Raw genomic sequence first — 12,899 nt, 5'->3', positions numbered from 1 at the left:
TGAGGGAAGTAGGTAGAGGTTGAGGGAAGGAATCTAAGAACTTGGGGCCAAAAGGCAGCTGAATGTATGGTTGCCAATGGTGGCATGGATAAAATTTGTGATGCTAAAGCAGCCATAATCTGAAACTTGAGGAGATCTCGGATGGCTGGAGGAGATTACAATAACCCACAGCATGAAGGAATTTGAAAGCAAGAATTTTTAAAATCACTGTATTTCCAATGTTGGTTCGGGTGAGCATAGAGGTGGCAAATATACAGGACCTGGGTGGGAGTTTAAGTTAGGTCAGCAGAGTTTCAGGTGAGTCTTTCGAAGGAAGGAGACTGGCTTGGAGAACACAGCTATAATCGAGCCTAGTGGTAAAAGGCATGTATGAGGCTTTCAGCAGCAGATGTACTGATGCAGCTGCAGTGTCCGGCACGTAATGCATCCCTTTTGAGTCGGGATGTTAACTCTATAAGCTGGGGGTATGCCCACATCTGGAGTATACATCCATAGTTTGGAATCCATAGACAGCTTTTAGAGAGATACAGCTTGGAGATAGAGCAAAGAAGTGTTACTAGGAAAATGGAAGGCATGAGGAGAATATCTTATGAGGAATATTTAAGATTACAACCTTTGGAGCAGAGAAGTTTGATTTTTGATTCAGTTGATCTTTGGAAAATAACAGGTGGCCTTACTACCCTTAAATTTCTTTAGTCGCAAATATGGCATTATGGGCGACACGGTAGCACAGTGGTTAGCACTGTTGCCTCACAGCGCCAGGGACCCTGCTTCAATTCCGGCTTGGATCACTGTCTGTGTGGAGTCTGCACGTTCTCCCCTTGTCTGTGTGGGTTTCCTCCGGGTGCTCCGGTTTCCTCCCATAAGTCACGAAAGACGTGTTTGTTAGGTGAATTGGACATTCTGAATTCTGCCTCAGTGTACCCGAACAGGCGCTGGGGTGTGGCGACGAGGGGATTTTCACAGTAACATCATTGCAGTGTTAATGTAAGCCTACTTGTGACACTAATAAAGATTATTATTTTGCATGGTCATCAGTATAAACTACAGAAATTTGGTTCATGCCTTTATATTCTTAAGAAAAAGAATCCCATACAATTGTTAATACCTGGAATGCTTTGAACGTGCAGTGACATTTAGAAGACTTGTTAGAAAAACAGTGGCTGTAATTCTCTGGCCGTTCGGATTCTATTTTCCCGCTGGCAGCACATCTTCGCCTGTAGGTTTCCCGGTGGTGTGGGGTGGCTTAAATGGTGGGGTGGCTTAAATTGACAAGCGACGTGTCTAGAGAATCCCGCCGTCAGTGAATGGCGCAGCGCTGAGAAACGCGCGGCTGGGGATTGGAAAATCCCGCCAAGTGTGATTTCTACATATGTTTTATCTGATACTGTTGTTGATGTTTTTGTTTTTAATTCTGCGCCTGTGTGCAGTGTGCTTTGCCCTGTATGGCAGTATAAATAAATAAATTCCTTGATGCTGTAGCAAGACTTGTATTTTACCCAGCAGTGTCATTCAGCCATTCCCCAGATTTAGTGTTCGGAGACTGAGCTATTTGAATGGTGTTCGGTTATTCAGTGCCCATGGGTGAGGTTACAGAGAAACTGAGAAGCAATAAACCTGTGGCTGCACTTATTTTCAAAGCATTTCCAGTTGTGCTCCTGTTCTCACTCTGAACCTGGTGAGAATCATCTCTGCATATTTCTACGGCACAGAACGCAATAATAAGGATTGGCTAAAACCTTTAAAAATTTAAGTGGAGTCACAAATACGAAGTTAGAATACTGTGCACTGCATTTCATTAAATCTTCATAGAGAAGAAGCCTGAGATGTATATTGGTTTAAAAAGCAACTGTGCGCACCGTCCCTTTCACTCTCTCTAACTCTTTATTTTAGCAATACTGGTACAACTCTGCATTTTCTCCATTTTCTGTTCCCTCTTGAGCTATATTACGATCCCAGACCAGACCCCAATAGTGGCTAGAATACTAGACTGAGACTGTGCGGAAAGATCACTCCAGGAGTGATCGCATGAAGAAATCCGGATTTTCTTTTTTTAAAAACAAAACTTTATTAGGAATACAATATTAAATTCTTTAACTTCACAACCGAAAAGAACAGCTTACAATTATCCCTTGTACACCACTAAATTTTCCATTTAAACAGGATGAATAGAACCACCGCTCTCAATCCATCTTAAAATCAACATGGCATAGAGTAATACTTGCTTTGCAGAACAGATTTGAGCCCCCGGTTAGAATGCCTGTCTTTACTTGTGGTCAAAACAAGGGTTCCAGATCAGCCATCAAATTCTCTCCAAAAAGTGTTCTTAAAATTTCTCTTAATCCCTTAGCTCCACCCCGCAATGGCATCACCTCCCCACGCTGGGAAACAAATTAACTTTCCAGGTTGAAAGCACATCAACGCCACAGGGACTTTCCCAATTCAAACCACAGTGCATTAGCCCAGACTAAAAAACACATTCCTCTAATCAATTTCACCTTCTGGCTCCTAAAAGTTCCCAGGCCCTGTAAAACAGGGTTTTACAAAAACATGACCACTGCAGTCAAACACATTATAACCTCAGACTTTTTAACCCTTAAATTGCCCAATATTTAGAATCCAATATTCGTTAAATCCTCCATTCATCACAGCTGCAACTGGCCCACCCTGCCACTTGCTAATCTTTCTCTCTAAATCCTTAATGCTGAACTGGAGACTCACTGCTGTGTCTAAGTCTTTCCCAGGACCACAAACTCCTTTGTTTTATATTTTTCATGGGTTTGTAACCCCTGCTCGCAGATCCATAATTTTGGTCTTGATGTGCCTCAACATACTGTCATTATGTAATGATGATGACTGACTTTTTTCTTTAAATCTCAAGATGTTTGCTCTACTATTGGGCTCACTTCACAAATGCTGAGATTTTCGATGTGAATGTGGGTATGAAAGTTAGATTGTTGTTTTGAATTTCGTAATTTCTTTGTCACGATATAATTTGGTGCATTTCTGGAAAGATTTTCAGTCTCGGCTAAATTGATGAGGTTGCTATTGGAATGTGACCGACTTGTTGATTCTAATGTTGTGGTACTGAATAAAACCTTCAGTTCCCTCCCATTAATGTGGTTTTCAATTTTAGATCTTGGTTGTTTAAAAAATAATAACTTCTGTTAATGATTAAACTCACTGCAATGTTGAGGATGAAGTACATTTTGATATATTTCTAATCTCTCTCTCTGATCTGCCTTTTTTCCAGTCGTTTTCTGGGGTGTGTACTTCAAACTTCCATTCTCTCAGCAAAAATGTCATATGGGGCTATCGATGGCAGCAGCTTCAGCGGACGCAACCCATTTGGAGGACCATCCAGGCAAGGGTATCAGCCTTTAGGTAAATCTCACTGTTTGATTACTTTTCCAGGGTATTTCATCGATGCATTTCTGGTTGACAAGCAAATCTACAAGTTTCTGACGTTTTTAGTGCATGTTTGCAATGTCTGGAGTGTTAAGCAGCTGTATCATTTCTACCATAACCAGAATGTTCTGTCTGTTCAACTTTGAAGCAAGTTCAAAGCTACACTGCCCAACATCTGAAACACTGACTTTGCCAGGAGGCACCAACCACTTCACTGAGCTACCACTATGTTTCTCATATTGCTAATGTGTCTTTTCGAGTTTACTTTATGCACTTAGCTACATTACACAAAAGCACCACAGCCTGCTGGAGAGGAGAGGACCACAGTAACCAATTGTTTGTGGAGCTCCTCCAGGGACTGCAGGATTGGTAATGGCTGATATAAACACAAACCACGAGTCAAAACTTATTGGTGTTTTCTGGTCATGGACAGGCCGAGAGTTCAGATCGCTCACCTAAATCAATCATTTTGTTTTCTGTTTGCTGACTATATGAATCTTAACTTGATATTGAGCAGTTCTGAAGCCAGAAATAAAATTTGCAAATTATGGAAATATAATTTTAGTGAGTGAGTTGTTAATTCATGGATTGGATTGGTTTATTGTCACGTGTACTGAGGTACAATGAAACGTATTGTTCTGCATGCAGCTCAGACAGATCAATTCCGTACATGAAAAGAAAATGCATAATAGGGCAAACACAAAATACACAATGTAAATACATAGACACAGGCATTGGATGAAGCATATAGCAGGGAACGGCCTCCATGGAAAATGGTGGAAGCAGACACCATGATATTGATGCATCAAATGCAAAGTAGATAACGTTCTTTCAGAAAATATTTTTGTCTTTGTGTTTGATTAATTTGAGACATGATCGATGGGAAGTGTGGCATTCTGAGGAGGTCCTGTGGTTCCAAAAGCACTCCACCGCTATAAATATTCCCTGTCATTTATCCAGGTCGATATTAGACTAATTGATGGTGATTGATTGCTATGGCCAGTCAACAACTCCAATATTGTTGTGTTGTGCAACAGTCTGGTTGTAGAAGATGAAGTAGATGGACATCAATCTTTTTTGTGACAGTATCTTGGCTGATCACTGTATTTGATCTATTGCATATTGTAAGAGGTTGGATTCCACAGAGCTAGTAGTTTTATTACTTTTGACCATATGTCTTGTACTATCAATTCTGTAACCTCTAGGATATATTAGATCTGTTCAGCATGTTTATAGGATGTTGGCAGTAACCTACTCTGATTTTTAACTTGACATAGAAAAAAATGGGGGACCATTTGGTTATTAGTGTCTGTAATTGTATGACTTTTGTGACACTAGTTTTTTTAATTCTTTCATGAGATATAGGCATCATTGGCTCGGCCAGCATTTATTGCCCATCCCTAACTGCCCTTGAGAAGGTGATGCTGAGCTGCTGCCTTGAACCACTGCAGTCCATGTGTTGTATGTACACACCGTGCTGTTAAGAAGGGTGTTCCTGGATCAACAGTGGAACTTGTTTACTTTTGTTCTTTTGTTTGTTTTAAGCAAAAAGCAAATAATTAACTTTGAATGAATTCACTCAAGATGGTGCATCTCTGCTTTGCACCACTTTCCCTATCGGGCACTCCCCACACCAGGTATAACGTGCTAAATACAGAATGTAACATCTCTGAACAATCACACAAATTCAATTCTCTGACGTCTTTTTTTTTATTGAGCTATCCATTGTGAAATTTCAGCTGATTATCAAAAAGTGGAATACTTAGATCTTGGAAACAAAAACAAGAAATTGCTGGAAACCCAACAGCTCAACCAAGATCAGGAAAATTAAATTTATATTTTCAGGTGTATAATCTTTTGTCAGAATTGAAAGATATTGCAACTCAACAACCTCATAAGCAGGACGAGAGTGAGGGATAGAAATAAGATCACGTGCACAAATAAGAAGATTAGTTGAGTGCTTAGGATGAGAACAGGAGATGGTTAATTAATGATAATTAGGTGAGATGCTTGATCAAAGAGGTAGATTTTAAAAAGTGTCTTAGAGATGGAGCGTGTGGTTGAGAGAGTTATGGAAAGGTATTTCACAACTTGTAGCCCAGGCAACTGAAGGCACATCCTCCCAAGGCGAAGCAATACAACTGGGGATGTGTATTGGAGGGTCGCTGATGCCTCAAGAGAGCTGTGGTGCTGATGGTGATTCCAGGGATAGAGAGGGGTAAGGCCATGGAAGGATTTGAAACGGGGATGGGAATTTAAAAATCGAGATGTTGCTTGCTCAGGAGACAATGTTGGTCAGCAGGTACAGGGCTGATGGAGGAGCAGGACTTGCAGCGATTTGGAACATGGCAGCAGAGTTTTGGACCACCTCCAGTTTATGGAGGGTACATTGAGGGAGTTTGGTCAGGAGTGTATTGGAATAGTCTAGAGATGAGGAAAGCAGGGGTGAGGGTTTCGGCAGTAAATGAGCTGAGATGGGTGGTCAGGTGAATTAACGGAGGTGGAAATAAGTGGTCTTGGTGGCGGCATGAAGTTTAGGTCGGAAGCTCATGTCTGAATCAAATATGATGCAACTTTTGTGGGCAGATTTGCTTAATCTCGGCCTGTTGCCTGGGATGAGATGGAGATGATGGCTAGGGAGCGGATTTGGACCAGGAACTGAAAACTATAGCTTGTTTTGCAACTCCAACAACATTCCAGAAGCTTGACACCATCCAGGACAAAGCCTGCTTGATAGCTCCCCCTTTAAAAAATATTCAAACCCTCCACCATCAACAAACAGAGGCAGCCGTGTGTACAATTAACAAGATCCACGGCAATAACTCAGCAATGTTCCTTAGGCAGCACCTTCCAAACTTCCAGGATCACTACAGTCTCGAAGAACAAACGCAGCAGATACCTGGGAACCCCACCACCTGGGATCCGCTCCAAGTCACTCACCACCCTGACTTGGAAATATATCGCCCGTTCCTTCACTGCCGCTGGGTCAAAATTCCTGGAATGCCCTCTCCAACAGCACAGTGGTTGTAGCTACATCTCAGCAGCAGTTCAAGAAGGCAGCTCACCACCACCTTCTGAAGGGCAACTAAGGATGGGCAATAAATGTCGGCCTAACCAGCGACACCCACATCCTGTAAATGGAGTAAATGGAGTTACAAAAGAATTTGTTCCCAATATTACCAATACTTAATTGAAGGAAATATCTACCTACCCAGTACTGGATGCCAGATGAGCAGACTGATTGTTCAGCCACAGTGGAGGAATTGAGAAAGGTGGTGAGAACCAGAGAAGATGGAAAGAACAAAATCACGAGAAATCAATGGAACGTCTCCAGTAGCCCAGGATTATGGTAGAAATAAAAAAGACGAGCTCAACACCAGAGTTCCAAGCTACCCGACCAGAAGTCTATTAGTGATGAAATGTCCATCCCCAGAAGTACTGATATATGTATCTGACATCAGTAGTTATTGTCAATTGATAATGTGGACAGTATGGTTAAATGTCTGAAGTTGCTAATGACTCTAGGGCTAGAGTGCAGCAAAATGCCAAATGGAAAGATTAAGGGCCGTTCCTCAAGCTTGTACGGAGCTTTATTGTTATTGCGGAAAATAAAAGCACATGGTGTTGGGGGTAATATAGTGGCATGGAGGGGCAGCATGGTGGCGCAGTGGTTAGTTCTGCTGCCTTGCGGCGCCGATGACCTAGGTTCGATCCCGACTCTAGGTTACTGTCCGTGTGGAGTTTGCACATTCTCCCCGTGTTTGTGCGAGTTTCACCCCCACAACACAAAGATGTGCAGAGTAGGTGGATTGGCCACACTAAATTGCCCATTAATTGGAAAAAATTAATTGGGTACTCTAAATTTATTTATTTTTTTAAAAAGAAAAAAGAAAAAAAAAATATTGGCATGGACAGAAGATTGGCTAGCTAACAGAAATGACTTGGATCAAGGGGTCAAATCTATGGTTCTCAATTTCATGATGATATAAAGATAGGTGGGAAAGTAAGATTATGAAGAGGATGTAAGGAGGCTGAAGGGAACATCTAGTTTAAGCGAGTGGGAAAAGATCAGGCAACTGGAGTATAATGTGGGAAATTGTCTGTTTTGACATGAAGCATAAAAAACTGCATATCTAAATGGTGAGAGATTGTAGGGCTCTGGGGTTCAGAGAGATCTGGGTGTCCTAGTGCTTGAACTGCGAAAGGCTAATATACAGGTACAGCAAGTGATTCAAAAAAACAAATAGAATTGTAAGGTTTCGGGTTTTGAGCAATAGGGACCTCCGTTGTTTTCCCTAAAAGGTGCAAATAGAACAAAGAACAATACAGCACAGGAACAGGCCCTTCGGCCCTCCAAGCCTGCGCCAATCACGTGTCCTACCTAAATAATTATTTATGAATCAAGTCGATTTTACGTATACTTTACAAGAAGTGAAGACAATGTAGAAGTTTCTCATCTCTCGGCGTTGGCAGCATAGGCGTTGTCTCTCTCTCTCTATCTTTGAAGTGATGTTGAACTGTGTCCGTAAGAGTCATACCACAGAAGCCATCACTGTGCCAACGAAGACACTAATTCTTCAACTAAAATCCCTCTGCCTCATTATTCAGGGCTTTTTTTGAAGATGATCCAAATTTAACTATTGGCTATAGGATGTAGCCCCTACCGTTGCAACCTTTGCTTTTGAGTCGTAAACCGAGACACAGCTCTATCACTTGCTTCCTTAGAGCACAAAAGTTTATATTCCATTTCAAACAAAGAATATAAGAGCGGGGAGGTTATGATGGAAATGTATGAAATACTCGTTTTGACCCAGCTGGGGTATTGTGTGCAGTTCTGGTCGCCACACTATAAGAATGATGTGATTGCACTAGAAAGGGTGCAGAGGAGATTCACCAGGATGTTGCCTGTAAATGCCCTGGGCTGGGGCATTTCACCTATGAAGAGAAACTGGTTAGGCTGGGGTTGTTTTCCTTGGAGCAGAGAAGGATGAGGGGGCACCTGAAAGAAGTGTACGAAATTATGAGGGACTTGGATAGGGCAGACATGAAGCAACCATTCCCCTGAGGAGGGAGCACTAATCAGGGGGGGCATAGATTTAAAGGGCAGGTAATTTAGGGCAGGCATTGTCAAACACGGGGGCATGACCCACAGGTGGATCGTGGAACCGTCCTTCTTGGCGCTTCCGATCGCGCAAATCTTTGCACAACAGCCGCAGCAGCCGGCTTTTAATAATGCCGGAAGCGAGCGGCCTTCAAATTGGCCAGGAACAGATTTTTAAAAAGACGGCCGCACTCTGCATGCGTGCTCGATTATCGGTGCGCATGTGCAAAACTATGCGCATGCGCACCATTGATCGGGCACGCATGCGCATTGCGGCTGCATTTTAAAAAATATGGTCGCAGCCTTTTTATTTTCAAGTTCGGGGGGGGGGGGGGGGGCAAAGGAACCAAAGGGATATGGGGACCATTGGGGCCAAAGGGACTCAAAACCATTTCCTCCAGATTTGCCAGCAACAAACGAGGTCAGAGAAAATAGTGGGTCACGAAGGTCAGCCGGAGTGGGCCGCAAAGGCCGGACGGCGAGCGTCATGAAGGTCGGCCAGGTAGGGCCCAAAGGTTGGCCAGTTGGTAAAAATGGGTCCCCAGAAAAAAAGTTTGAAAAACACTGATTTTGAGGACATGAGGAAAAAACCTTTCACCAAGAGGATGGTGGGAATCTGGAACTCCCCGCCTGAAAGGATGGTAGAGGTGGGAAACCTTGCAACATTTAGATGCATAGAATACAAGGCTATGGACCAAGTGCTGGAAAATGAGATTGGAACATATAGGTCTTTGGTGGTTGGTGTTGATGCGATGGGCTATAAAGCTGAATGGCACATTTCCTTTTTGATACCAAACAGTCATAAGTAAAGTTACATTCCCTGTCAACCTATTTTGACTGAATTAAATCAACAATTAAGACCATTTCCTATAATAATATTGAAAAATACATGTTCCCCTCTGGTTCAGATCAATTAAAACAATGTACTGTTTGTTTAAACATAGTGTGATCTTAAGTTCACAATGTTTTCATACTGATGTGAAAACGTCCCGCCTAATTTTATTGTGGTCCATTAAGACACATATAGTTGCTGCGGCTCAAGGAACTTAGTCATAAATTAATAAAATTAATTTGTTTCTTTGCAAACGGCAGCCTTGCTGAAAGCATTCCAACTGGCAGAAATTTGAAACTGCACCATCTAATTTAATCTGTGGTCACAGAATAAAATCTATAGATATCACAGACCCTACAAATAAGTAGAATTATCAAACATCCGACAATGTTAACGTTTACTGCACGGGCAATTGAATGCAGAAGTAGGAAGTGCATATGCTTCAGTTGTGCAGGACACCAGTTAGACCACCCCTGGAGTACTTGTACAGTACCAGTCTCCTTATTTAAGGAAGGATATAAATGCGTTACAAGCAGTTCAGAGACGGTTTTACGAAACTGACATCAGGAATGCGCAGGTTATCTTGTGAGGGAAGGTTGGACAATCGAGGCTAAAGTCTGCTCGAGTTTAGAAGAGTAAGGCGACGTGATTGAAACCTGTAAGATACGGAGGGGTCTCAACAGGCTGGATTTTGAGAGGGTGTTTCCTGTTATGGGAGACTCTGGAACCATGAATCGCTGTTTAAAATTAAGGGGTGACCCACTTCAGACTGAGAGTCAAAAGCAGTTTTCTGAGGGTATTGACTTTGGAACGCTCTCCTTTCCTCAAAAAGCAGTGGAAGCAGAATTTGAGTGATTTCAAGACCGTGCTCGATAGATCCTTGAGTGGCGCAGTGGTTAGCACTGCTGCCTCACAGCTCAAGGGACCCAGGTTCAATTCCAGCCTCCGTGACTGTCTGTGTGGAGTTTGCACTTTCTCCCTGGGTGCTCTCGTTTCCTTCCACAGTCCAAACATGTGCAGGTTAGTTGGATTAGCCATGCTAAATTGCCCCTTAGAGCCCAAAGGTTTAGATGGGGTTACTGGGTTAAAGGGATAGGGTGGAGGCGTGGGCTTAAGTAGGAGTGGATTTTCCAAGGGCTGGTGAGGACTCAGTGGGCTGAATGGCCTCTTACTGCACTGTAGGGATTCTATGAAACAAGGGCCAAAAGGTTACTGGAGGGTTGGCAGCAGGTTAGAGCCAGATCAGCCATGATCTTAGTGAATGATAGAGCAGGCTCGAAGAGCTAAGTGACTACTCTGTACGTCCATTGGAATGGGGTAGATGGGTTTTGGAATCAACTTTAGGCTCAGAAATTACTGTGTGCCTTTTTGAGATCAAATGGATTTGATCATAGATGTGGATTTCCTCCACAGTTGAGCTTGATTATTCAGTTCCTCTGTCAGAAATGCTTTACTTCAGGGCAGCACGGTGGCACAGTGGGTTAGCACTGCGGCCTCACGGCGCCGAGGTCCCAGGTTCGATCCCGGCTCTGGGTATTCTAAATTTAAAAAAAAAAGAAATGCTTTACTTCCAACCTGCATTTGTGCTGTGTTGAACTGAATACCTACTATTCTACTCATACTCCATTCTTTCCTGAACTGTTTCGAGTGATACAATCTTCCTTTCATGCTCGAGGACACGTTTTTCAAGTCTTCCCTTAATTCAGAACCTTCTTTACCTTGTGTTATCTGTTTGAATCTTCTGTTCATCGGGTTCTGCACTCTGGTATTTTCCTTGAACCTTGTTAACCAGAACTGAATTTTGCAATCAGGATGTGCCTTGCTCGACAGCCACCCTATTATTCCAACATAACTGCCTCAGATAAGTACCTTATTGCTTTTACAGAATAGCTGAGCATTCTGTTCACTTTATTGATTGGTGCTCCACATCGACAACAGATGTTGAATCTATAATTTTTCCTTTATCGCTTTTAGCTTCTGTTAGCCAGTTCAATACCGTTCATTAAGTGTCGCATATTATTTTGGCAATTGTGTAAAATATTGGATCTTTTCCATTGGCCCATAACCTCCGGGTTCCTTGGCGTCGGATTTGGTGTGTGCCCTTTATGATGCGCTGGGAATTGCTCCGAAGTGTTCCTACGCAAGGGTTTACTTGGCAATTGCCCAGAAGTGCCTCCCCTCCCGGTGCGATCCTGACCCTGACTGATGCGCCCACCTCTCTCACGGACAGATGCACCCCCCCCCCCCCTCACCCCCATCTGATGCCACTCCCCCGGACTAATGCCCCCCCTCGGCAACTACGACTGTAAAAATAGGAAGTGACTTATCTCTCTGCTCCTCAATTACTCCATATCAATTCCGCCGGGGGTACCCTTCGCTGTTCCTGTCTCACCCAGCCTGAGCGAGAATCGTTGGGCGAGATGGGGATTTTCCAGTCAAGGTAAGTCTGGCGAGAAGGCAATCCACCGGAGATTGCCACTCTGCGGATGTTGCAGGCCAGTGTCTCCATCCTATGAGTCATACTCACACTTGTCTGTTCGCTTTCATCTGGTATAATTCTGTTCACATGTAGATTTTTAAATCCATGTTCTTCCATATGAATTCCCGTATCAAAGTGGACTGCCATTCACTTTTCCTCCCTCCTCTCAAATTCATATGCTCCTTCATAAGTATCACCTGGAAATGGGATTGGATTGGTTTATTGTCACATGTACCGAGGTACATTGAAAAGTATTTTTCTGCGAACAGCTCAACAGATGATTAAGTACACTAATATAAAATAAAATTAAAATAAAATACAAAATGGGGCAACACAAGGTACACAATGTAACTACCTAAATACTGACACTGGGTGAAGCATACAGTGGTGTAGTGTTAATGAGCTCAGTTCATAAGAGGGTCATTTAAAAGTCTGGTAACAGTGGGGAAGAAGCTGTTTTTGAGTCTGTTCGTGCGTGTTCTCAGACTTTCTATGGAGCATCTGTAAAAGTTGGTAAGAGATGATCTGGACATTCCAAATTTCCTTCAATTCCTCTAATCGGGTTTTTTGCCATAATTAAACCCCCACCCCTGACCTGTCTAGCATGTTACCCACCCTACCCCTCTCATCCTTCTCATTGTAGTCTGTCAGCCCGCGCGATCCTGGATTTAACTGGATGTCTAGGTGTGCCGCTGAATGTCTGTTCCTCAGCCAGCTGCAGTACTGGCAGTGGCCACTACTCCTGGTGTCGCTGCTGGTATCGGTAGGCCGAGGCTGGCAGCTCTGAGGCATAAGGGGCGGGTTTCTCCCGCGGCAGAGTGTCCACGCCGTCGTAAACGCCGTTGTGTTTTACAACGGTGTGAACGGGCCGCTGCCGGGAGTAATTCTGACCCTTACAGGGGGCCAGCATAGCGCTGGAGTGGTTCACTCCACTCCAGCTGCCGATCCTGGCGCGAACTGTGCGCCACAGGATCTATGCATGCGCAGTTGCGCTGGTGCCAACGCGGACATGCGCAGTGGCGCCAGCGCTAACACGCGCATGCGCAGTGGTCTCCTTCAACGCACCGGCCCTGACGCAA

The 12,899-nt window shown here is 43.5% G+C and overlaps 1 protein-coding gene across 2 annotated transcripts in view; it reads left to right on the top strand.

Moving 5' to 3' along the window:
- tsnare1 (T-SNARE Domain Containing 1) overlaps positions 1–12,899 on the top strand; it is a 975,066-nt gene that overhangs the window by 161,754 nt on the left and 800,413 nt on the right. For both annotated transcript variants that reach the window (XM_038808773.1, XM_038808772.1), the window contains exon 2: positions 3,254–3,384. In XM_038808773.1, coding sequence (XP_038664701.1) covers positions 3,300–3,384 — 85 coding nt within the window. In that variant the 5' untranslated portion in view covers positions 3,254–3,299. The remainder of the gene's footprint in view (positions 1–3,253; positions 3,385–12,899) is intronic.

Source organism: Scyliorhinus canicula, chromosome 10 (assembly GCF_902713615.1).
Source record: "Scyliorhinus canicula chromosome 10, sScyCan1.1, whole genome shotgun sequence".
Taxonomy (NCBI): domain Eukaryota; kingdom Metazoa; phylum Chordata; class Chondrichthyes; order Carcharhiniformes; family Scyliorhinidae; genus Scyliorhinus; species Scyliorhinus canicula.
The sequence above is the reverse complement of the archived record's forward strand: the minus strand, read 5'-3'. Positions and strand labels throughout refer to the sequence as shown.